This window comes from Raphanus sativus, chromosome 7 (genome assembly GCF_000801105.2).
Source record: "Raphanus sativus cultivar WK10039 chromosome 7, ASM80110v3, whole genome shotgun sequence".
Classification (NCBI taxonomy): Eukaryota; Viridiplantae; Streptophyta; class Magnoliopsida; order Brassicales; family Brassicaceae; genus Raphanus; species Raphanus sativus.
The window spans coordinates 22,244,115-22,270,635 of record NC_079517.1 but is presented as its reverse complement, the minus strand read 5'-3'; the positions used below and the strand labels follow the sequence as shown (position 1 = coordinate 22,270,635).

General features: G+C 32.6%; 2 protein-coding genes across 3 annotated transcripts; both read left to right on the top strand.

Annotated features, from left to right (window-relative positions):
• The first annotated feature begins 5,574 nt into the window (after window positions 1–5,574).
• LOC108831991 (PR5-like receptor kinase) lies at window positions 5,575–7,811 on the top strand. Of its 2 annotated transcripts, none has more exons than XM_018605485.2 (5): window positions 5,575–5,732; window positions 5,822–6,029; window positions 6,172–6,251; window positions 6,334–6,366; window positions 6,445–7,811. In XM_018605485.2, exons 1-5 carry the CDS (start codon window positions 5,675–5,677, stop codon window positions 7,617–7,619), a joined length of 1,554 nt encoding a protein of 517 aa, XP_018460987.1. In that variant the 5' UTR covers window positions 5,575–5,674; the 3' UTR covers window positions 7,620–7,811. The 2 variants fall into 2 exon arrangements, with proteins under 2 accessions (XP_018460987.1, XP_018460986.1); XM_018605484.2 differs by having other exon boundaries at window positions 5,576–5,732; window positions 5,801–6,029.
• A 10,322-nt stretch (window positions 7,812–18,133) lies between these two features.
• On the top strand, window positions 18,134–20,280 carry LOC108834994 (LEAF RUST 10 DISEASE-RESISTANCE LOCUS RECEPTOR-LIKE PROTEIN KINASE-like 2.3). The gene is made up of 3 exons (XM_056990682.1): window positions 18,134–18,848; window positions 18,937–18,981; window positions 19,060–20,280. Exons 1-3 carry the CDS (start codon window positions 18,155–18,157, stop codon window positions 20,148–20,150), a joined length of 1,830 nt encoding a protein of 609 aa, XP_056846662.1. The 5' UTR covers window positions 18,134–18,154; the 3' UTR covers window positions 20,151–20,280.
• The last annotated feature ends 6,241 nt before the right edge of the window (window positions 20,281–26,521 follow it).

The window sequence follows — 26,521 nt, the reverse complement described above, 5'->3', positions numbered from 1 at the left end:
AAGAAAAGACGATAGTGTTACTGAACCAGGTCCAATATGCTCACCAATGTCATTGAATGTGACCGTAATCTTATCATTGGGATTTTCAGCCACTCTGCGCAACTTTGTTGGTCCTCTTTTTTTTTTTTTTGAACTTCCTCCCCTCCTAGCTCAACTCCTTCAGTACTAGGAATCTCATCATCTTGCGCAGTGCCATCTTCCATATCGCGAGCTTCTTCTTCATTCCCTTTCTCATTGAGAACTCCATCATCTTCCATATTGGCCGGTTCGTCTTCATTCTCTTTCCTAGGGGTGGGCAAAAAACCCAAACCGAACCGAACCAAACCAACCAAACCGAAGTTAAACCGAACTAAACCAAACCGTGTTCTTTATGTAACCTAATTGGTTCATGTTTTACTCAACCCGAACAGTTTGGTTTGGTTTGGATTTAAACCGAACCAAACCAAACCGATAATCCAATATATATAGTAAAAATATATATATATGTATTAACATATTGCAAATTTTAGTTAAAGTTTCGTTTTTCATTTTTTCATAACTTCCATATCTTAAAAAAAATTATAAATACGATTCAAATAATACTATTATATATAAAATCATGTAGCATAAGTTTTTATATTCTCAATCTATCGTTTATGGGTTGATTATTTCTTAATAAAAGTATAAAACTGATACCTTCATATTTTATAATCAACCCGAACTATACCGAACCAAACTAGACCATAATAATGTAAACCGAACTAAATCTAAACCAAACCGAACTGAACCGAACCGAATTAAACCCAAACCGAACCCAAACCAAAGCTACTTTGGTTTTAATTGGTTTGAGTTTTATAAAACCCAAATTACCCAAACCAAACCGAACCCAAACCAAACCCGAAACTAAACCGAAATGCCCACCCCTACTCTTTCCCATTGCCATCTCCATCTTCTTCATCCTCTTTCCCATTTCCATCTCCATCTTCTTCAGCCTCTTTCCCATTGCCATCTCCATCTTCTTCAGCCTCTTTCCCATTGAGTACATCTTCTACCTCATCAACTCGGGGAATATATTCAGGTGTAACATCTTCTAGCTCATCATCATCATCATCAGGTGTAACATCTTCTAGCTCATCATCATCTTGAGCAGCCACTTTCTTGATTCTACTACTTCTTCTCGTTGGCGTTAGAACTAAACTCTTTTTAGAGGAAGCCGTTTTCTTTGCTGTAGCTTTCTTCACTTTTAGTTGCGGTCTCTTGTCCTCCAATCCTTGATCTACTACCTCCAAGCCTTGATTACGTCTACTCCGACGAGAACCAACTTTTCCTTCTCCTCTTGTCTTTGCCATTTCTGAAACTAATAAACAAATCCAAAATCAAATCGAAACCCACAATCATATTCAAAATCTAAACCAAACAAACCCATAATCGAATCATGTGTTAACGCGGACATGCATGTGAAAAGAGATTCAAATCGAAGAGATACGATCGAATAGAAACCCAAAATCAAAGATATTTGATGAAAGTTTCTAATCTAAAATCAGAATCAAATCGAAACTCATACCAATTGAAGCTTCCACTCGAGAGAACTCTGAAGAACTTCGATGAGTCTTCGGTTTCGATTTCGAGGAATGTGAAGAGAGTGAAGTGAAGAGAAATGGGTTTCGATTTTAATACTTAGGGTTATTTTTAATATATTTTTCATATACGATAGCATTTATTTTTTGATTTGCAATGGTAAGGCGCCTCCACTTACCAAATTAACGCGGCTGGATTATTTTATTTTTCCGCGTCTACAAAGATAGCTTATACGTTCCAAAAACGCTATTATAAAGGCCCGTGTTGAAATACAATAGCAGAGACGCAAAAACCGCTATGCTACGACGCTATTAATACCCACATTTCCTGTAGTGGTTGAACGAACGTGTTGTGGTTGCGAGTGAGATAGATCTGTACCCCTTCCTTTTAGCGCCAAACTGTGGAAACCGAAATTTATCCCGTCGATTATATTAATCGGAGAAAAACCAAGTAAACCTAGTTTCCCCGGAAGGTCCCGGTTATCTGTAGGTCGACGCAGCTAATAATCAGAATATGAGGACGGACAAAGTAATAAATCGTAAATAACAATAAAAAAGAGCAAAAAGATCTTGTTACGAATCTGCATTCAAGCGTGAACAACAGGTGTAAGCCTCAGCTGTAGGAGCTGTCGGCGAGTATCTAGTCTAGCAACCTAAGAATTGTAAACCTAGTTGAGTCGCAATTCGATAACAAAAAAAAACGGAAATATGCCTAAATTGCTCCAAGCACTAAGTTTGATGTGTCAAAAGTTCTCTCTTGCGCCTCTCGCCTTAGCCTCTCTTTTATACTCCTCCAAGGTTGGACTGCATCTTCCTTTTCTGCCCTTGGGTCGAGTTTATCGCAAAAACGAAAGTCTTCCTTTTTTGGTCTTCATGATTATCCTCGAAACCCGATATTTATCTCCTCCCGCAAATAAAAATAAACCGTCATAGTTATCTTTGGGCTCATTCTCGTCTAAAATCGCAAGTGGGCTTTTGTCCATGTTCTTGACCTCTTCGGGCCGTTTTGCGGCCTTAAACAGTTTTGCGATTTCTTTGAGAAATCATATTCGATACGACGCCGATTCAATCATATATTCAACTAGGTGTTTTCCTGCACCATGTGCAGTAAAAGAATTTTAAAATATTTTTTAAAAGATAAATATAAATTATATTTATTTTTTATAATATTATAAATTTTCTTTTTTCTTATCAATATTTTAATATAAATTTGATTTAACTGAACATTAAAATTAAGATAAAACCAATTTTGTTTATTTTGAATTATATTTAAGAATGTGAATATATATATTTAAAATTATAATCTTAGGTAGATTTTTCTATCTATTTATTTTAATTAAATATATTAAATAAATATGTAAATTTCAGAATTGTCAAAAATTAAAATTAAACAATATTCATAAAATCTGTAAATATATATAAGAAACTAATGGTTTTACGATTTAATTTGATTTTATGATTTAATTTTATAATTTTCTAGAAATATGTATATATTTTAAAATATTTTAATTTAAATGATATTTCAAAATTTGAAATGCCATAATTGAATATATTTATTTTAATGATGATTTATGCGTTATTGCCATATTTTTAAAAAGTCCAAAAATATAAATCGATAATAAATATAATATATGAGTTATTACCATATTTTAAAATTTTTATCAAAATATAAATTAACATTAAATATAATTGTCCATGTCATATTAATCTATAAGACATGTCATCAATTTTAATAGCTATGTCACAATTATTAACCTAGGTGATTTCATGCACCATGTGTAGTGATGAATTTTTTAAAAGTTAAATTTATATTTTAAAATGTAATTTATTAATATTATATATTTTCTTATTTTGACTAATAATTAATATAAATATCATTAATTAAGCATAAATTAAGAGAAAATATTTTTTTTTTATTTTAAATTATATTTAATAATATATATGTATATATATAAAGTTAAAATCTTAGATAAAAAAACTTATTTATTTCATTTGGTTAAATTATTAAATCAACTTGTACAAAATTACTAAAAATCATATAAAATTGTATAGTTATCAAAATTTAAAACTAAATAATATTTATATAATTTGTAGATATCTAAAAGAAACTAATGATATTACGATTTATTTTTTTTTAATTCAGAAAATTTAAAAAATTTTAGATAATAAAATTTTATTATTATAAAAAGTAAAATTATATAATATTTCGAAATTCAAAATATCATATTTGAATATATTTATTTTAATGATGATTTATGAGTTATTACAATATTCTACAAAGTTTACCAAAAATATAAATCAATATTAGCATTAAATGTAATTGTCCATGTCATATTTAACCATATGACATGTCATCAATTTTAATAGCCACGTCATAATTTTTTTTGTGAAAACAATTGTAGAGAAGACATGTGGCAAATCATTTCTCAAATATAGACTAGGGGATACAACTAGTGTTTTTAGTTACTTGTTTCCGTTTTACACGACCGAACTTTTACGCAAAGACTTGTTTATATTGTAAAATTTCAACGATAACTCCAATCGTGACGAAACAAGAGACATTGCGGTCATGGTTCGGAGGATGGCTATGAGGGTTAAACGAGAGTGCATGACACTGATACGACGGACTGGCCGGGATGGACCGTGCTCGCCATATGGCGAGCGGGTCGAGACAGACCGCACTCTCCATATTGCCAGCGGGTAGATCAAGGCCGAGCTCGCCATATGGCGAGCTCGTTGACCTAGACCGTGCCCGCCGTATGGCGAGCTAGTCCGGTTTGATCGAACCTCAGCCCCCCCCCCCCCCCCGGGAGATTGTAGACGATTGGATTGATAGGCCATTTTTCTTCTTTCGTCGTTTTTCTCTGTAATTTATTGAAGAGATTCGAATCTCTTAACTCGAAAACTCATCGTATATATTGGTGTCGAAAAATATTTTCTGGGAACTTTCAGATGTTGATTCCTGCGTAACCAATTTTTGACCCCAACAACGAAGAGCAGGTAAAGCGAAAAAGAGAAAAGAATCTAAAGGAGCAGAAGGGAGAACAAAAAAAGGGAGAGAGTGAGATAGAAGGACTATGAATTTGAGAGCTATTCACGGCCAGTTTTTCGACTTTGTATCTCTTTTCGGTTAATGTTTAATTTCAATAAAAAGAGATTTGTCCGGTATTATTGTTTGATTAGTCCCTAAATTAAAATACAAGTTTTAGGATTCAACCAGTGTTGTTAAACCCGGACCGGACCGGCAGTCGGACCGGGTACAACCGCGAACCGGACACCTATCCGGGTTGGTTTAATGTCAAAACCCAACTAAAGTTGAACCGGTTAAAAACCCATGTTGAACCGCTAAAAACCCGGAAACCGAGTGACCCAACGAACCGACGAAACCCTGGTTCGTATAAAAATCAAAATTTTGTTAATAAAATAATTATTTTTTTCTCCCTTTTTAACATATATACTATTTTGTTTGTCACAAATTGCAACCAAAATAGAGTTTTGTAACTAATGTGTATATAATTTTTATAGGTGATGAAGATTTAGAAGGACAAAGATTTGGAGAATAAACTTTAAATGTTTTTTTTCCTATTGACTTTAGATTTGAACTATTAATTTTTTTTATTATTTTTATCACATTTCAATTTATTATTTTTGAAAGTTTTCTAAACATTATGATTATTTTTTGAAAAAAATATATATAATATTTATAAAATAATAAATTCAGTTTAATCTAATCGATCCCGGTCGAACCAGGTCGAACCACAATGACCCGTGACCCAAAATATTTCCGGTTCGTTCGCCGGTCCGGTTTTAAAAACACTGGATTCAACAATATTTAAAACCAAAAAATTACGTTTCAAACTATTAAAAATTAGTACTGTTGGATAACCTAGAATATCTTTAAAGTTTATAATTTTCCTGTTTTAGTTAAAAAACTACTATAAAAGGAAAAAAAAAACACAAGAAAACAGGATATGTATAGATATTTTATAGCCACATGAATTTTCCAATTTATTTCTTCCATAACAAAATTTTCTTCTCGGAAGTTTTTAGTCTCACACGCTAGTTCTCCTGTTTATTTGTTTTGCTAAAGACTTTCGTTTTCCTTCTTCTTGAAGCCAATGGGTGGGGGATTTGTTGCATTGATGTTCCTCCTTGTTTCACTAATAATCGTCTTAGGTACGCTTTTTCCGACTATGGAAGAAAATGTTTTTGGTTTAGTCACTATTGCTGATATTTTTTTCTAGTTGATTTTGGTTTTTTCTCAGAAGGGTTTGTTTGGGTTGAGGCACGTACAGCCTTAAAGCCGAGCAGTTCCACAAACTTTACCATAGAAAATAAATGCGATTATCCTGTCTGGCCGGTAATCAATGGCACCGCCTCTGAATTTTCGATCTCAACCACCTGCTTCGTCCTCAAGAAAGGAGAGGCCCGTCTCATCAGTGTTTGCCCGGCCAATACTCCCAACAATACAAGGTTAGTAGGTGACCACTCATTAGAGATGTTTGGATCTAGGATTATGCTAGTTCCGTTGGTGTTAGGATGATCCAAAGTTGTATGTTCTGAAATTCAGTTGGCTGCTTGTGAACTGTTATGTAATTTATGTCACATGTTAAAGAATCAACAACGAAAGCGCAGTGGCTCCAACAACTAGTGGACTTCCCCCAGAGTCTCAACCCTTTAAATTTCCAGCAAAAAGTAAGTTACATCTTGTTTTCTTTTGTCATTCACAGTGTCACTTCTTTTGGCCAACGATAATTATTTTGAATTTTTTTCACAGAAAAATCATCATGGAAGTCAAAGCTTATACTTGGTACCATATCCATGAATCTCTATGACATAACTCTCGTTGCATAATACCTATAGTTTGATTCTTTGTATCTTATTCCAGGAATCTCAGCAGCTTTAATTGTGCTGATCATTATTGTGGTTGTGGTAATGTTGAGAGCAAAGAAAGTGAGAAAGAGTGATTGGAATGATAAACATGTTGAGGCGGTTGTACAGTTGAAGCGATATAGTTACGCAAAAATCAAGAAGATGACAAACTCATTTGCGCATCTTCTTGGGAAAGGAGGATACGGAACTGTCTATAAAGGAAAGTTACTGGATGATGGCCGAGATGTTGCAGTAAAGATTTTGAAGGAGTCAGAGGGAAATGGAGAAGAGTTTCTCAACGAAGTGGCTAGCTTAAGTAGAACATCTCATGTTAATATTGTTTCTCTTCTTGGATTCTGTTATGAAAGGAACAAGAGAGCTATAATCTATGAGTTCATGCCAAATGGATCCCTAGATAAGTTTATTTCCGAGAATATGTCAGTGAACTTGGAATGGGAAAGGTTGTACGACATTGCGATGGGTGTCTCTCGTGGCCTAGAGTATTTGCATAATGGTTGTGTATCGAGGATTGTGCATTTCGATATAAAGCCTCATAATATACTCCTGGACAAAGATCTTTGCCCAAAGATTTCGGATTTTGGTCTTGCTAAGCTCTGTAAAAATAAGGAGAGCATCATGTCGATGCTAGATGCAAGAGGAACAGCAGGATACATTGCCCCTGAAGTCTTTTCAAAGAATTTTGGGGGAGTTTCGCATAAGTCAGATGTGTATAGTTATGGGATGGTGGTTCTTGAGATGATTGGAGCAAGAAATATAGAAAAAGTTGTACATTCTGGATCCAACAGTAGTTCAATGTACTTTCCAGATTGGATTTATAAGGATTTTGAAAGGGAAGATTTGATGACGATTTTTGGTGATCGTATAACAGAAGAAGAAGAGAAAATTGCAAGGAAAATGGTATTGGTTGGTCTGTGGTGTATTCAGACCAATCCATCTCATCGTCCAGCAATGATCAAAGTCATTGAAATGTTAGAGGGGAATCTAGAGGCTCTCCAGGTTCCACCTAAACCTCTCTTGTGTTTACCTGCAACAACGGTTCCACAAATTGTTGAAGATAGTAATGAGACTTCAAGCTTCTCCTGGCCAAGTCAGTTTGAAAGAGGCACTGTCACTGGTGAAGATACTTTACGCATTTCTGAAGAAGACATAGTTCAATGTTCCAGCTCCTAAACTAAAGTCAACATATAGACTGAATCTGTTACAACTTTCGAGATCTTGAGATATTTTTGTTGGTTATTTTTGAAAAAAATTCTGATTTGATTGTGCTAATTACATGCTTATGAGATTATGCTTTTATGCAGACACGCAAACATCGTTGGTTAATGTGGATAAAAAACGGAAGCTACTTTCTGTTGTTTTTTTGGTATACAGTGCGATATAATTTGGAAGAGAGCAACGTGAATTTTAAACTATGCAAAACTAAGTTTATCTACGAGTATCTAAAATGTTGTTTCTTTACATATGTTCAATTTGAATATTAATTTAGATTATTGCATGTTCAATTTGAATATTAATTTAATATATTAAAGTAAATTTAAATTTTAATATATTTTAAAATCTATAAATTCTAAAATAAAATAATATATAACATACAAATTTGAGTAAGTATGACCAAATATCTAAAATTAACATAAAATAGTTTGATTTGGATATTTGGGTGGAAAATTGGTATGTATATCATATATGGGGAATTTTCAAAAATACCACTTTCAAGGTACCATTATTCATTTTTACCACCACTAAAGACACATTTTCAAAAATACCTTATTTATTAAAATGGTAAAGACTCTTATATCTTTGTTTTTATATGTTTTTCAAAATTCTAATCCCAAATTCTAATTCCTAAACCTCAAATTCTAAACCCTAAACCCAAAATCTTCAACTCTAAACCCTAAACCCTAAACTATATACCCTAAATTCAATATCCTAAACCCTAAACCCTAAAGTCTAAACTATAAACCCTAAATCCTTAACTCTAAACTCTAAATCTTAAACTCTAAACCCTAAACTATATACCTTAAACCCTAAAACATCAAATCTAAACCCTAAATCCTAAACCTTTAAATCTAGACCCTTCATTAAAAGTAGTGGTAAAAGTGGTTAGTGTAAACATGAAAAGTGGTACTATGAAAATGGTATTTTTGGCAATTTCTCATCATATATTTTGTGTGTTTGAATTATTTGATTGTTTTAGATATTTATAATAATTTATAGTATTTTGTGTATTTTTAATATTTTATAATAACTATTGATGCATCATATAACGAGTTTGAGAAGTTGATACGCTGGTGAGAATCATGCCATGACAGAAGCAGAACCTCAGCTTCCTCTATCCGATGCCTATATATCTCTCCTAAACCTGGCACAAACTCGTATATCCAAACTACCAATGCATGAACACCTATGAAGCATGGGGCCGTCATTTAGGTCCAACAGGGACAGCTTGAGAACGGCAAAGGCTCTTGGGGATGATGAGAGCAACAGAAGATCTAATAATTAATGTATTGGGTGTTTATGAACATAATTAAGTCAACATTATCTTATATTAAGATAATCCATTACTTTTTCTTTAAAAAGTACTAAAACGAAAAAGAAGCAAAAATTTATAACCTTGTTTCTAATTATTTTAGTTTATGAACTTTGAACTAGATGAAACATATATTAATAATCAATTATTAAACAAATATTTTTCCTATTATTATTAGTTAAAATACTATATTACATTGTTTTATTTTAAAATTATAGTGTAATATATTTTATTTTCAATTTATGAGTATATGCATATATATTTATATGAATATATATGACGTACCCGTATCTTTATATTTTTAGTTTTTCCGTTTCTCGTCCTCTCTTCCGTACCCATATATGTCCTCGTATCCGTCCGGTGCAACATAGATGAAAAGTGTGTAACTCTTCTTTCCTTCGTATGTCAGAACTTTAATGGAATCCACAAGGCTGGTAAATCCTAATGACCCCATGGATAGCTCTGGAAATCTGCTGGATCCATGACCCTTTTCGCATAATGTAGAGGTATTCAACTATTGCTTGAAATGCCAAATATCCCAATGGAGAGTAAACACAACAAGCCAACCATTACACGCTTCTCTCTGGACCAGTTTCTGATAATTGGAAAAAGGGCTTGAAGTTCATTCAACTTGGGTCCTACAGAAATTGTAACCTTCATCTCCACCCAAAAGTCTTCATCAGCCACATCCCACTGTTCATGTGTGTCGAAGGGATCACAGTTTAGCCCCGTAATATCTCCAAACTCATACAGAGAGAACCTCATTGGCTGGTCTTTTAGCAAAGACCAATTTGATGACTGCTCTCGATCGCTAGTTGATTGGCCAGAAAATAATGAACATATTTTGCAGACCAAGTGTAATCCAACTCTTTCAGATTGATAATCACGCCAACATCTGGTTCTCTCAACTCAGGCCAAACGTCTTGTCCGACAGCCTCTTCCAACATTTGAATGTTGGATAGAAAACAACTGTGGTTCATGCTCCTATTTTGAATAGGCGTTTTACCAATCTCGTAAAACCGTGGAGGGTACTTCCTATTACACGAAGATGATGCCATTCCTTTAAAAAAACCAAAGACAACAAACTTAATAAATATCATTCCACCACATTTTAACAAAAAGATGAGAATTTACTATCACGAAAGTAATAGAAACAAACTTAACATATGGAACAATAATAATCTCATACAATATAAAAACCAATACAAAAGTGCCCTTGTTCTGTAATGGTGAAATAACAGAGTATGAGTGTTCTTCAATTTCACATTAACGAAGTTTATAAATTTTACTGTCACCACAATTTTACTGTCGCCGCATTAAGGAAATTGGAGATTTATGGTTTTCACAATCAGGCAATCACAAGAGCTAATTAGAAACAAATAAAAAACAAATCGATTTTCAATTTGGGATTTAGGGTTTTCAAATTTCAACTGGAAATGAATCCATGTATGATAACAAAATCTTTGATTACCTTAGATTTAGGCCTCACAAATTCAAGCAACACATAATTGATGGCTGATGTGATGACATATAGAGTCCTTGAAGAATCTTCTCCGGTCAAGTTGAGTTATGACGGAAGAGGAAAGAGATGACGTCCATACACAGTGGAAGAGACGGAAGTGAAGAACGGAGAAGGAGGTCTCAGAGTCGGAGTTGTCGGACCTCTTTCATTCTTGGTTTTGTCGCTGGTTTAGCGCTTTTTAAACGTTGATTTATCATGACATTACAATTATGAAGGATTACTACATGTCGTTTATTTTGTCGCTTTATGAAAGAGAAGAAAGCAATGAGGTTTTGTCGCTTAAGATTTTCTAAGAATTTGTTTTTTTTTTTTAATTTCCTTTCAATGAAAATTTATTTTATTATTAAATTGTAAAATTGTGGTTATACTGTTTAAAAGGTTGGCTTTTTAGTAAATTCAGTCATTCCTCAATTCAATCTAGTAGTTACAAATTTATTTGAGTTATTTGGGCCAGTCTGCGCTATGCGTGGAATAAAATTTATTTGTGATATATGTAACTATATAATTGTATGTTTTATTTTTGTGGCTTTTATGTAAACTTTTTTTTATATCAAACGGCTGATTTATTACTCAAGCTTGAGGTGGTCTGGAAAACCAGACCGGAATAGAACAACCAATGTAGTACAAGTTTCTATTAAAGGATCTTGTTATTTTAGCTAATGTAAACTTTTGTAAGAGCAGTGTATATTAACTTTTATGATTTAAAAAAAAATGTTAGGGTATGTAGTGATTATGTATAAGATGTAGGTGGTGTTCTTGTTGCATGTTTTTTTATAATTAGTAATCCATAATTGGTTGGTCAATTGTGGGTTCATATAATTATTTTCAAGAAACGATACACAAAGTTCCTTAACCAATGTTTGTCCCAAAATTATGAAGAAAAATATGCTAGTATTCAATGTTAAAAGAATTCACAAAAGATGGTAGGAAGCAAGTGAAAAGATGTAAAAGCATTATTCTAGAAGTTGTCTTTGTAGACAAATGATATCTTTACTAAGATATATGACTTCTTAGAGCACCTCCAATTTATTGTTGGTTATTTTTTTCTATAATAGCAATTAGAGATCAAATTGCTTCAACTCATTTCTACTACTTTTTCTATAATAAAGATTGCTATTTTTCTATTTATAGACGAACAAATAACATTCGTCTATTTTGTTACTATATATTTAAAGCTTGTTATTTTAGAGGAATATATTGGAGCGTCTTACACATGTATTATAGAGTTTCTCAATTTTAGAGATAGAAATAATAAAATACTTTGGAGATGGTCTTAGGTTATTTATAACATTAGTATGCTTTGTTTTTGTCATCAATTTAAACAGACTCATACGCTTTCATAAATGATTGAATTACTCTAGTTTTTCTAATGATTTTTACCTATTTGGTATTTCCTCATTTTCTCATGTTAATTTCTCCACTCGAGTTTGGTGACCTAAAAAAGGTATTTTTTGATGAGATTCACACATTTTTTTTCCTAAGTTTGATGAAACATGAAAACAATATAGTAAATTAATTACGCTTTTGTTCTTATGAATTTTTGCTATTTTTTCGATATATGTATCGTTCCATTATATTATATATTTTTACTAAATTATTATTATTGACTATTTTTATATAAAACTCAAGTTATATTATGTATTTAATAAATTCTTATTGTTTTCCTTGTTATATCTTATAGTTTTTACGTTTCAATTCTTTAATATACGTTTTGATTATGTATACCATTTAGTTGTGGTTTTCTATTATGTTTCCTGTTAATTTCTTTAAATATGAGTAGGGATGGGCGTTCGGATACCCATTCAGATTCAATTCGAGTCTACTCGAGTTATGAATTTCGGGGTTAAAGATATCAGTCTATTCCGATATTTATAATTTTAATTCAGATTCGGTTTGGATTTTTTGTGTTTGGTTCGGGTTTGGATAATCCATTTAAATTATTTAAAAATAAATAAAATTTATATACCTTTAATTTTTAAAAATCTAAAATTAAAATAATATATAACACATATTAATTTTACACAAAATAATATATAAAAATAAAAATAATATATAACACAAAATCTAAAATAAAAATCTAAGGTAAGAAAGAATATGGAGTTAGCCATTTCTCAGAGCTTAAGTTTACTTTGCAGGTCAATCAGATTGCAAAGATGATTCTGAAAAGAAGATGTCTAAACTTCTTATAGTCGCAGGTACACCACCTCACATAAGATCAGCTCACTTTGAATGATAAATCGTGGTGGATGGAGTTAAGAAGAGCTTTAAGGCGATGTATCTGATACCGGGAACGTTTCTCTTAATGAGGAAGTAGAATGAACGACGTGAAGAATCTCTACGAAAAAATTCATCATGTCGACAGCGCCGACCAATCTCGAAAATCAGAATGCAAAAGTGTGGTAAACCCTAGAATCAAAATTGACACGTAGAGATGTTTACTATCGGGATGAATTCTTATAGTAAAGCCTAAAGCCCACATAAAAACCATAACCATATCTTTCCCATCTTTTAAATAAAACTAGGATCGGCCCGCCCTACGGGCGGAATTTGATATTTTGTCAAATATATTTTAAATGTGTTTTTAAATTTACGTGATTGTGTTCATCTCTGATTCGGACCAATTTTTCATATGATGTTTGTGACTGTGTCATTGTTAATTTGTTTTGCAAAGATTGTGAGATATCACATTGTTTTTATATATAATGGTGGTATGGATTTATTGTAGCAATCCAAACTTTAAAACTATTAATTTTAATGCCTAAGTTGTAATCCGGAGATGGTATTTGTTAAAATTCAAATTTCGATATTTAACAGTACTCCCTAACCATACACTAACATATTTAGTTTAAATTATGAAAATAAATTTTATAATTTACTTGTAATAATAACATGTATCATACTGATTTTGCTTAATTGTAAAAAAAAACTATCATTTAATTGTAATATTAACATGAATAATACCTTTCAAAGATTCACCAGTTACATATAATCATTTCTCATATACTTTTATGATTTGTCAAATAACATTAAAATTGTTATTTTAATTCCATGACGTGATGCTTAGATACAACTCTAACAACTGTTAACTCTAATTTTGTTTAGTTTCTATCTAAAATTATGTAAGTGGCTGGTCAACCCGAACTCTTTTTTACATAACATTATATTATAACTTATAAGTTATATTGTATTGTTGTATTGTAAATAGCATTGTATACGAACATTTGGCTGCTCTCTAGATATGTGTTATTCCATCTTTAAATGTTGCTGTGTAAAATAATTTTTGTATTTATTGAATGTGATGAGCCTCCAGATTACATGTAGCAAGACATTTTTTATGGCGTTATACATATATGACAATATGAGCTAATCATTAGTGTGTGTATTGTGTATATTGATATTATCGTAGTTTTAACTTCTGTTACGGCATTTGCTAGTGTAGTATAGCCATAAGGAACTGAATTTAAAAAAAAATTAGAAATGATTCCACAGTCCATTTTATTTTATTTATTAAATCGATAAAACCAAAAATCATTATATTCTGATAAAAACAAAATAATATTAAATAATAAATGTTTACGTGTCAACGTGAGATATGATTTAAATAGAGATAAAAAATTATATTGTTATAGATAGATTGCTTGTGTTTCTATTAACAATTAGCTAGATGTTGAATTAAATATAAATATTTATTATTTTATAAATACAATGTATTTAAAATTATTGACTTTTGTATATGAAATTGTCATGTTTTTAGGTGTCTGGTAAATATTTTTTTCAGTTTAATTGGTATGCGAATGCATATTTAGCTTTTGTGGTCCAATACTCATATTTTTGATTAATGAACTTTAGTTATCGGGCTACTAATGGATTTTAATTTGTATTGCTACATAAAATGAATGGTTAATTGAACCGAAAGGAAAAAAAAATACCTTGACTGTTTCACTCTAGCCGACGAAACCTAATCTTCTTCTTCCTTTCACTACCCCATTCCATCTTCGTTTCACCACCTCACCTTCTTCTTTCCCCACCTGATCGCATCTTCTTCTTCACCCCCTATAGATCATCTTCTATATAGTAACCAATAGATCCTCCTTCTATCTAAGCTCCTCTTCTTCTTCATTTCCATGGTTACTCTGTTTCAGAAGACTTTTTCACTGAAGGCATTCACTCTGTTTCATAAACTTCCAGAAGCATCAATGGCGGAGTCCATCTGTTTATACCTGAAGGTACTCTCTTTCTACCACTCTCATCTAATCTTTCGTGATTTAAGCTTCTGTGTTTCTCTACATGTTAGTTGTATCATCGGAATCAGCCTTCAAAATCTTCTCTTTTTTCTTCATAAGATTTAAAGTTATGGTTTTTAAAGCACTAAGGGTTTACTCATATTCTCAGGTTTTAATGTTTGATGTAAACAGGACGGTTCAGCGATTGTAATAAAACAACCAAAGAGATCACCTCTGTTCGTAAGGATGATAGTTCTGGTGTTTGCAATGGTATGTGGTCTCTACATTTGCTCTGTCTGCTTAAAACAGTTTAGTGTCGGAACCTCACAAACTTGTTCCAACTCGCATCACTACTCGGATTCATTACCAAAGCCACATACTTTCAATAGGTAAGTAACTTTTCTTGTCTCTTAGATCTGTTTTTTTCTTTGTTTGTTTATTCACTTACAACTTTGAAACATATCTGAATGTGGGCACAATCCGGTGAGGTTCTTTGCGGTACTACGATGCAGAGATTAGGAAATGGTTGGTTCGAAACGTTGTTGAATAGTCATGTCACTTAAGAGCAAAGTGGTGGTGGAGAGATATCTCAACCATTCGTTACCCAGTGCTTGAAAATATGAAGACAACGAATCAGTTAAGTGGAGAAGCTCCACTACTTGTGTAGGTAGAAGCTCAAGCAACGAAGGAAAACTTCGGCGTTCTCGATATTTGCAGAAACTGCCGCCGTCGAGATGAAGCGACTCAAGAAACCCTCGAAGAGAAGATGAGTCTAAGGAGAGCCCAAACAGGGAACAGATCGAAGCCCATCTAACTGAAGTTTTAATGAAACGATGTGTTTTAGATGCATGGACACGTGTCAGCTCCTCATCACTCGAATTTGTGACATGGATGCTGATGTGTCAGCAGGAGAGAACCAACCCTTCTTTATATAAATAGATACAGCCTATAGTTTAAACAAACAAAATTGCACCGAGAAGCTTTGACTTATTGATGTGGCACTGACGTGGCAACACTAGAGAAGAGAAAACTCTTCTTTATATAATAAGATAAGAAGATTTGAGTAATTACTAGGATGATTTGAATTATTCTAAGTAATTTCTATAGGTTTTAGATACTTGACATACAGTAAAATTATAGTTAAGAGTAATTGAGGCCGAGTATAAAGCGGAGCCTGATGGATGGGGAGTTTGTGCCAAGAATAGACCTCAACTTTAAAATCTTCAGACTATTCATAGCCGTGTAATAGCCGTTTTTATTTCTGGTGTTGTGAAGTTTGTGCAGAAATTTCTGTTGTCCTTATCAATTCCACTGAAGAAGTCTTTTATGTAATCAAATATATTTTGACACTCGTGACTTTTATTTTGATTAATTTGCTTTTAAAGACAAGAAACCAGTAACTTGTCAAACATATGGTTCTTCTTAGCTTAGTTAGTTGAAGAGAAAATACTAAGAAGCACTATGATCAAACTTTCTCTGTCTCTGATAAGATATTTGCCCTATATCAAAGGATCTACCGCTGGATAGATACCTTTAGCAGCAATCATATAGATGCCCTTTGTAATTCATATTGTATTGTCACTTGTTAGTTGAATCAGCACCATATATCTTAGTTATCCTTTCTGGACACCTGAGAGAGAAGAGTGTTAGTGTGGTCAGTGCCGGACCAACCTTTGGCACTGCCCTAATCAAAATTTAAAACTATGCCTTTGTACATATTTTATCAAAATCGCAGAACAGTAAAAAATAACGTAAATATTCATTAAAAAAATCAAAACCTACAATCTGTTTATAAAAATAGTGATATTATACACCTATTGTTAGAAGTATAATTTTACTTACATTATTTTCTACAAAATCATTATTTAGAATCATATAGTAAGTTGTTAAAAAAAATCATATAGTCATTTCTTTCAACCATAACCATTTTAATTGATAATGTAATTAATTCATTTAATGTTTTTGTAACATGGAAGATCGCAAATAAATCTTTATTAGCATCAATTTCGGAAAAACTTCTTTTACCTGTGGCGACTACACCGATATAGCCAATAATATGCGACAAAAATAATGTGTTTCAAATTTTTTTCAGACATTGATTATCGAAAAATTTTTAGTTCTTTAAACAAATCATAATTAATTATATATGAAACTGTAACATTCCTTAAAGAAACTTTCAGATTCAAACATAATGCCCTCAAAATATCATAATTTTTTAAAAAAAAATTAAACAAAAATCCAAAAACAAATTCATAATTTTGGAATTCAAATATGAATTCAAGAGAAATTAAAACTAGAGCTTTAACAAATTTTATTCTAACAAAAAATGCCTAGTAAATTATATTTTAATAAGAAAACTTACAAGATTTATTTACTTACAACTAATTTTTTTTTAAAAAAAAATATGCCCCACTAATTTGGATGCCCTAATCCGTTGCTTGGGTGGCTTGCCGCCGGTCCTGAGTGTGGTAACCTCGAGGAGTTGTTATGCTCTGCAACACGTTCAATCTGTTTTCATTACTCTGTTTTTTCTCTCTCTCCTAAACCTCAAAAAAAGTCGAAGCATGATAAGATCATAACCAGAGTTAACCGGTGTCAATTTGGTCAAAGATGGATTAGAGTATGGCTTAGTGTGCCTCCTACATTATTGGGAAGTCTCCCACTTGTTAATAAGTTTGTTTAGTTGGAAGTTATATGTTTGTGCATTTAAGAAACGTTTGATTTAGTGAATGAGAAGAAGAGAAAATTGTGGTAACTTGTTTTGCTCTATTTAGTTTGTTCTTTTACAAATTCTCTTAGCTTTGAAAAGGGGCCTTAATTGGCACCAAAGCAAACTTGTGTTCTAAAGTATCAAAGGGGTGATTGGGTTTCACTCCTAACAAAGCACTTTTTTAGTAACTGACGTTTTGCGTTTGAATACTACTTTACATTCAATTCAAGAGGGAAACATGAGCAAGCGAATTGGGTAATTTAGGTTAAGACTACGGGGATAGAACTTCAGTAGGAAATGGAGTTATGTATGTTCTTGGTTTATGATATTGATGGCTTAAAGAGTTGTAGGAATGTTGTGTAGAATGCAATTGATGGCTCGTGAGAGGATCATCAGATACAATGTTTGTGCTTGATAAGTAATGGACGATGTTTGTTTTTATCCACCAACTGAGTTCTGAAAAATCAGAAATATCTCAACTTGATCCAGACAGGAGTAAGGCAACAAGACACAAAAAAAGCTTGGAGAAAAAGACGAAGCATAAATTATTCTTTTCATCAGAAGATTGATTTATTATAAACCACGCATGTCATTGATTTCAAAAGTCTTTAGAATAGTCAACTAATTCGCTTCTTTTAAGTCTCTCTGTATCCTTCTTCCTTAGTCACGTTCTGTCATTTCGTTTCTAACCACAGCAAAAAAAAAAAACATTCTCTATTATCCATGAGCATGGGATCTCCACCATCTGTACTATGTCTAATCTTATTACTCTTGTCTCTTTCTTGTGTTACAAGCCAGCGAGCACCACGTGGGTTTTGTGATACTCTCATCCACTGTGGCAACATATCTGTTGGATTCCCTTTCTGGGGAGAGAATCGCCAAGAAAGATGCGGTCATCCTTCTCTGAAACTCTACTGCAACAAACGCTCAAACACAACCACTCTTTTCATCTCAGGCTACAACTACAGTCTCCTCCATATAGACAACACGTCCAACATCATTCGACTTTTCAGACAAGATTTCTCACGTTCTTTCTGCTCTGCTTCGTTCTCCTCCATACCTTTGCCTTCTGAACTCTTCCAGAATTTACCTTCTTACAAAAGCCTCACCGTCTACTACTATTGTGACTATCGCCGCCATTTACTTGGGAACTTCACATGTCCATATCCAGAGAAAGGTCTTGGCTCGCTGTATCAAATCCCACAGTACCGTAAGCTTTGTGAGAAGAGTTTCAAAGTCACAGTTCCTACAAGCTACGTTCCAGATGAACAAGCTTTGAGTTTGACCCATTTGGAGAGTGTTCTTAAAAAAGGGTTTGAGGTGAAGATGACGATTGGTGAAAAGTTTTGCCAAGACTGTATTATCCCTGGTGGACACTGTGGCTTAATTTGCAGTGATACAATGTATGCAACTGGTGGTATAATCGCTAACTCTCAGATGTTTGTACCCATCATATTCCTTTTTTTTATATGCAGTCTTGTTCATTAGGCCATTCACTTTTGCAGGAACGTACCGCATGAATCGATCCATTGTGATCACATTCGGTTCAGGTTTGAACTTATTTTGCAATTATTCAATGTATTGAATTTTATGGTATTGAGACTAAACTATATTTTGTAACGTTTCAGTTGTAGGGACAATATTAACCATATATGTTGCGGTTCTTCTTGCTTTTGTTTTAAACGAGAGAAGAGCAATCAATGCTGGGAGAGATCATAACCTCGAGGCACTTGTAAGCCTGAGACGGTACAGTTATGGACAAATCAAGAAGATCACAAAATCATTTACAGAAGTAGTTGGGAGAGGAGGCTTTGGAACTGTGTACAAGGGGAAGTTGAGTGATGGTAGCAAAGTTGCAGTAAAAGTCTTGAATGATTCAAAGAGCGACTGTGAAGATTTCATCAACGAAGTTGCAAGCATGAGCCAAACTTCTCACGTTAACATTGTTTCTATGCTTGGTTTCTGCTATGAAGGTTCCAAAAGAGCGATTATATATGAGTTTCTAGAGAATGGCTCTTTAGATCAGTTATCGAATCTTGATGTGAGTACGTTATATGGAATAGCACTAGGGGTTGCCAAGGGAATTGAGTACTTGCACTACAGCTGTAAAACAAGAATTGTGCATTTCGATATTAAACCTCAGAATGTACTGTTAGATGAAAATCTCAGACCCAAGGTTGCCGACTTTGGTCTCGCTAAGCTTTGTGAGAAGCAGGAAAGCATCTTGTCATTGCTTGACACGAGAGGAACTGTAGGATACATTGCTCCAGAGTTGTTTTCAAGAATGTATGGAAGCGTGTCTCACAAGTCTGATGTGTATAGCTATGGAATGTTGGTTCTTGAGATGGTGGGAGCAAGGAACCAAAGAGTCGAAAATGCTGATGCTAACAACAGCTCGGTTTACTTTCCGGATAGCATCTATGAAGATCTTGAAATTGGAAATAGCACAAGGTTTCTTGGCGATGAAATAACACAAGAAGAAGATGATCTTGCCAAAAAGATGATCTTGATCGGTCTTTGGTGTGTTCAGTTACGTCCATCAGATCGTCCATCAATGAACAAAGTCGTAGAGATGATGGAAGGTAGCTTGGATACTCTTAAAGCCCCTCCTAAGCATCTCTTGCATATGCAAAATGTTGCAGAGTCTTCTCAGCCATTAGGTGAAAGTTCCTCAATTTTTACTGAGAAATATGATTCTATGAATGCTGAGAGCCTATAAATGTTTATTTTCTAGATTTAAAGTTGTTTTGTTGTGGTCTCCAAATGTCGCATACATTTTTTATTGTTAAAACTTTTGACAAAGAAAAATGTAAGAAATAAATAATGACTTGACATGTTTTCTTGTTGTTGATAAATTTTACCTGTTACTTTTTAAGCTTAGTTATTTTTAGACTCATCCCATAGGGTGAATCTTAGTGGTTTATCTGTGGTAAAAACCACTAAGATGATAATCAATAAAAAGCTCTCCAATCAAAAATTTGTTCATGAAAAAAGTAGAAAATAAATAAAAATAGTATTAATTGTCAAAAAATTGATGTTGCAAAACTCTAAACATCAAACCTCAAACCTCAAACACTAAACACTAAATTCCAAAACCCTAAATCCTAATTTTTTATTAGCAATTCTTTTGGTATTTACTTTTAGAAACTCTTAGGACAGGTTTAGGAAATACCAAAAGAATTGTCCATATCATGGTTTCATAGAGGTTTAGCTCTCAGCAAATCCTAAACTTTGAAACAGCTAAACCTCTATGAAACCATGATATGGACAATTCTTTTGGTATTTCCTAAACCTGTCCCAAGAGCTTCAAAACAGTTTAGTAGATCCCCGAGAGAATATCCAAATATTATTTCTTATCTCTTTAGCTTTGCATTATCAAAGAATTCAATTAAAAATGCAATCTCGGCATCATTCAAAGTAGTGAGAGTGCCTGGTGGTAGGCTCTTCAGCTAATCAACCGCCTTCCACGGAAGATAATATTTGAACAACTTGCAGATGATCTAGTTTTTCGCTTCCTTCATGCTCCTTGATGCTAGACACAAAATATTCGAGTGTTTCAATATGTCCATGGGATTTTCATGAGGAATACCATGAAAATAAAACTTACCCACATAAGAGAAGTATGCGGGTCTTATATGTATGTCAACTCCCTGGATTGCTGGAGGCCGAATCGCAGACCTGTTAGCATAGAACTTACTATGCATGATCCATTTTGCTATTGTTCTCTCTCGGAAACTTTATCATTCTCAAAAGCAGAAAATGTCTTAATGATTAAAGCCCACTGTGCATATATCTTATGACTTGCTGCATTACACATACGACCCTCAGAGTCTTGCAAGACTCCATTATCATCCTGAATCAATGGGCCATCGGATTAAATTTCAACCAATAGATGAAAAGGTTATCCTTGTGCATAGGGATTTGGGAAATTATAAACAAGGAGGAAGATTGACAAAAGAATAATTTATAACCATTGGATCAAAAGAATCAATGGTCAAAGCTAACTAATCAAAAATTATTTTTATTTAATTGTTATTTAAATATTATAATTTGATTTTAAGTAATTTTATTTATAGAAATATTAAATTATAATTTTGGATTTTAAAGTTAATAATATATAACATTAAAAGGTGACTATATTTCATTTTTATATAAAAAATCACAAAATGTTTGTGTGTAGAGTATATATGTAAATAAATTTAATATTTTTATGATTTATAATTCAATACTTGATGCCTTAAATTTGATTTTTTTACTTAGAAGATTTAATGTTTGGAATTTAGAATAAAGGTTTGAGTATAGGGTTTGAGGGTTAAAGATTTGGACTAATGATTTAAGATTTCAGATTAATTTTGAGTTCTTATTTAAGATTTGAAGTTGAATTTAAGATTTGGTGTTAAAATATTAAAGTTTAAAGTTATATTTAGAGTTTAAAGTTTAAAAACTTTTTTAGGGTTTATAGATTCGAAAAGGCAAACATAGCGTTTATGTTATTCTATTAAACTATTCCCTATCATAACGTTTCTACTCCTTGTTCCCTTGGTACTCATATGCATGTACTTGAAACACAAGAAAATAAAAGTAAGTTAACAAAAAATAAAAACCAAGACGGAATTCTACATCTAGTCTAGTCTAATGGTGATCAGAGTTTCCGGCAACAACCCCAAATTTGATATGATCAAATTACCTCAAGTGCAACTCTCTCAAATAAGAGATCAATTGTAGTACTTGAGGATTGTATCCACATATACTCGATATTTAACAAAATATATATTATCTTCAGATTAAGCTAGGCAGAATCGTAGAAAGCAATAAACAAAACGGTAAATACATTGGTTTGTTAACGATAAGCAAAATATCTAGATTTATGGATTTATAAAACAATGAACTCAAATACACAAATCACTATTGCTAAGGGTTATATGTGGTTCAATCCTATAACTTGAATTCTATAGTAAGTTATTTAGCTCTCGCATGCAATAAAATATTTATATGTCTAACTCTAATCAAGTTCCAAATTTCGCTGCGAACTCAATGAATCAAATAAGCAGTAGACAATAATCTTTAACTAAATCGTAGACCAACACTCGTATGCGTCTAGGTATCTAATTTACTCAAGGTTCGGGTCCCGTTAATCAATTGCACTCTGGTGCCTCTCATATGTCCAATGATTATAGTTTCAAATAATCAGTCACACTCTCGTGCTAGTCCAATTACTCTAGATACTAGTATTACAAGCCACTCTGGTATAGAAATCTATGAATAACCCTAGCAATCCTAATCGATTATCATTTTGATATTAAGCTGATGAAATCCCTAAATCTAACAAGATAATTACTAAGACATGAGAGCAATAACACAAATCATAGTCTGAATAAATAATAGATAAATACAAGGGAGTTCCAAGAAAAATCTTAAGGAGTTCTTTTTTTCTCTCCAAACCTAAAACAAAACTTAAAAGAAAAGTGCAGCCGTCAACAATGGCTTAAAATCATTATATAGGGTTTAAAACATGATCTTATGTAAATAAGGAAAACTTTGATGCCAAAACTGCAATTCTTGGATCTTCATTAAAGTAGTCGAGCCTGAATTTGGGGGAGTATCGATCATCACTCTTTGAGTGTCGTTCAACACTTCTTCATTCTCGACAGCTTTCTCTCATGACACTAAAACATATATACCTTTTGATCTAGGATCCTGATTAACCTCCAACCAGTGACATTGGAAACTGAACTCAAAGCTTTATCTTGTTTCAAAATATGAACTCAATCTCACCATGAGAAGACCTCCATCCGTTGTTACACTTATGACGTGTCTGCACAGATCTGCATCTCAAATAGCTCCAGAATCCCAAAGTTGCCTAAAACATACTTGGACCTGAAAATACTTTAAAACAGACTCCAATAACATATAATGTATTGTGTGGAGAATCAAGCCATTTATTTCAGACATAATGTCTCAAACTCAGTCTTCTTTTATGAAAGAGTATCACGTATAATATCTTTTTTTGCTCACAAGATCATTCACTGCCTTCGTACAAATGATAAATTTTCAAGTGAGTACATGGAAATCAAGACTGACTTGTCGAAGGTGTGTGACAAATTGAGTGTGGGTACTTGAAAGCTTTGCTGCTTGCACTTGCCTTTGATGTAAGTTTGATTGAGAAAGTTATGTTTTGTGTGACTTTTGTAACCTTCTCAATTCTTATTAGCGACCTACCTTTCGGGAAGATCAAACCGGAACATGGACTATGCCAAAAAACCTATTTTCGTCGTTCCTTTTCATATTATGCAAAAAATTATTGATTCACAAACTATCCGAGGTGGACCAGGCGAGTAAACTACATGGGATTCAGTTCTTTCACTAAGGATCCATAATACATTGTTTATTAACGATAGTATTTTGGTCTGCAAAGCTACATAAGAACAAGAAATTATGTTGATGAATATCTTGGAATCCTAACAAGGAAAAGGTGATCAGTGGAATAACAAAAGAAGATGGATTTGGAACTTATATAGGCCTTCACGAATGTTTTAGTTGGTCAAAAACCGAAATGTTGGTTTATTATATCTACAATAGGCTAAAAGATAGGTTGTCTGGATATTTTGCTCATTTTTTATCGCATGGTAGAAAAGAAAAATTTCTCAAAGCTGTGACAATGGTGATGCAAGTTTATGCAATGTCATGCTTCAGACTCACTAAAAGCTTACGAGAATTTGACAAAATCGATGGCTGCAGATATCTGGTGGAATACACTAGAACACAAGAGGGAGATTCATTTGATAAATTGTAAAAAATTGGGTTTGTCCAAACAACATGGAGCCTTGCATTTAAATATATTTTACGATTCAACCAAGCGTTTTTGGCTAAACAGGCTAGGAGGCTAATAGATAAACCACAATCCGTTTTCCCTCATTTTTTAAAGCCATTTTTATGCCAATTCAGATTTCTTAAGTTCTAAAGTTGGGCAGCGACCCTCATATGCATGGAGAAGCATAACACATGGTCAGGAACTCTGGTCTTGGTTACCACAGCTTTGGCTATACAGTTAAAACTTTGGTCTTAGTTACCACAGCTGCAAACGGTTTCTTAGGTCGTTTAGCTAATGGTTTGAAAAACATATGTAAATTATCTTTGTTATCTATCTATAATAATAAAGTTGACTTGAAACTCTCCACAATGCGCCACCTCAGCACTCATTTCTCCAAAAGTCGCCACGTGTCGCTGTTCCATCACTCTTTTATATGTTTGATTTTTGTTCTCTTTGTTGATTTTTTTTCTATTTAGGTCCATGATTATACAAAAGTCTCGGCCCAAAATTTCTTAAGATTATCTCATGCTCAAGCAACTGTTCGGCACCGTAAACATTCAGATTTTCATGGTTTCCATTAAAAAATTGTAACGTTTTCCTTTCTCTTTAACTCCACCATTAATCTAATCATTAAACTACACTCCATCTCTTCTCCACTCCGTTTCATTTATTCAGTTTCATCATCGGCGCATATACCGGTTTGAAACTCGAACTATAAATGACTCAATGAACATCTCCACCGGCCAGATTTCTGAAAGATTAAACTCTGTAATGCAACAGCTCCAACCTCATTCTTGACGAGAAGGTAACTCCCATGACCTCATCCATTTCTTATTAATACAAACGTTTGTCCCAAACCGATTGTGTTAAGCAATATAATCTCCCGTTGATAGTTCGGGTCTTCTGTATTATTGATGGTAACATTCATAAGGGTTCAACCATTGTCTAACCAACCTTACAAACCAATGATGACACTAAAAACTAGGCCTGGGCATTCGGGTATTCTTTCGGGTAGGTTTTTGGATTTTAAAAATGCTCTCATTCGGATATTACAAAAACGGTCTTGACTTGGATTCGGATAGGTTCGAATATTATCCAAAATAACTAAACTACTCAATTCGATTCGTGTATTTATATCCAAATTACTGAAATTTATATAAATAACATAAACCGTAAAAGTACTCAATTTATATAGTTTAAATTGGTTATTTTCGTCTGAAAGTAACCATATACATAATGTGATTTGAGTATTTTTATCCATAGCATCTATTTTTATCTATAAATACCTAAAGTTTTTGGGTTTATGTTAAATGGCCCCATTAAGATATTTAGGCAGGATCCAATAGGGTCGGATATAGATATTATACCCAGTCCAACTGTAGACAGAAAGGACAAGTAAGACACAATATAAACAAAAATTTAAAATAATTGTATTTAAATAATTTGTAAAATAAAAACCCATATTTCTTCAGTTCTAAAAACTCTTCATGCATAAATCAGATACTAATATATATATATATATATATATATATATATATATATATATATATATATATATATATATATATATATATTAAACACAAGATACGATATAAATGATCGGAAAAGTACAAATGAATACAAATATAAATAAAATTATCTCAATTGTGGTCTAGATTAAAACAAACCGATAAAAAAAATGCCATTAAATGAAAATATCTTCACTAAAACTTTGTTAATAATGAAATTTAGTTACCTTCAACTAAAATAAAACTGAATATCATAAAAAATTCAATCGAAAATGATAAAATAAAATAAAAGGATCAAATAAATAATATTTTATAAACAATAATCAAATCATGAAAATAAATTATATACAAATATTGTTTGAAACTAAATTTCCGCGCGAAGCGCGGACAAACCACTAGTTATACATAAAATGAAGGAAAGAACCTTAACTAAAAAAATAGAAATATAATTAACTTAATTTAGCGATTTTCTTGAAAAGTTAACCAAGTAAAAAAAGAAGATCCTTCACTAAAAGCTCATAAAAACTCACATTTATATTTTTTTGAGAAAATTGCCAAAACTGAACAAAAATTTATCATGGTTGTCCCTATAATATAAAACCATCATTTACTTGTCCTTTTAGTATGATTTTAATCATAATCCCCAAAATAACCCTTGATTAATTTAATTAAATACATTGAACTAATAGAATTTTTATAAAATTAACCAAAAACATTTTAAAAAGGGAAAACAAAAATAAAACTTTTTAAAAAGTTTTTAATAAAAATAAA

Excerpts from the sequence above, each read along its gene's own strand:
- LOC108834994 (XM_056990682.1), top strand. The coding sequence starts at position 18,155 with ATGAGCATGGGATCTCCACCATCTGTACTATGTCTAATCTTATTACTC. Across the intron at positions 18,849-18,936 it reads TACAATGTATGCAACTGGTG|GAACGTACCGCATGAATCGA; the intron begins GTATAATCGCTA and ends TCACTTTTGCAG. Across the intron at positions 18,982-19,059 it reads TGTGATCACATTCGGTTCAG|TTGTAGGGACAATATTAACC; the intron begins GTTTGAACTTAT and ends GTAACGTTTCAG.
- LOC108831991 (XM_018605484.2), top strand. The coding sequence starts at position 5,675 with ATGGGTGGGGGATTTGTTGCATTGATGTTCCTCCTTGTTTCACTAATA. Across the intron at positions 5,733-5,800 it reads TTCACTAATAATCGTCTTAG|TTGATTTTGGTTTTTTCTCA; the intron begins GTACGCTTTTTC and ends ATTTTTTTCTAG. Across the intron at positions 6,252-6,333 it reads CTTTAAATTTCCAGCAAAAA|AAAAATCATCATGGAAGTCA; the intron begins GTAAGTTACATC and ends TTTTTTTCACAG.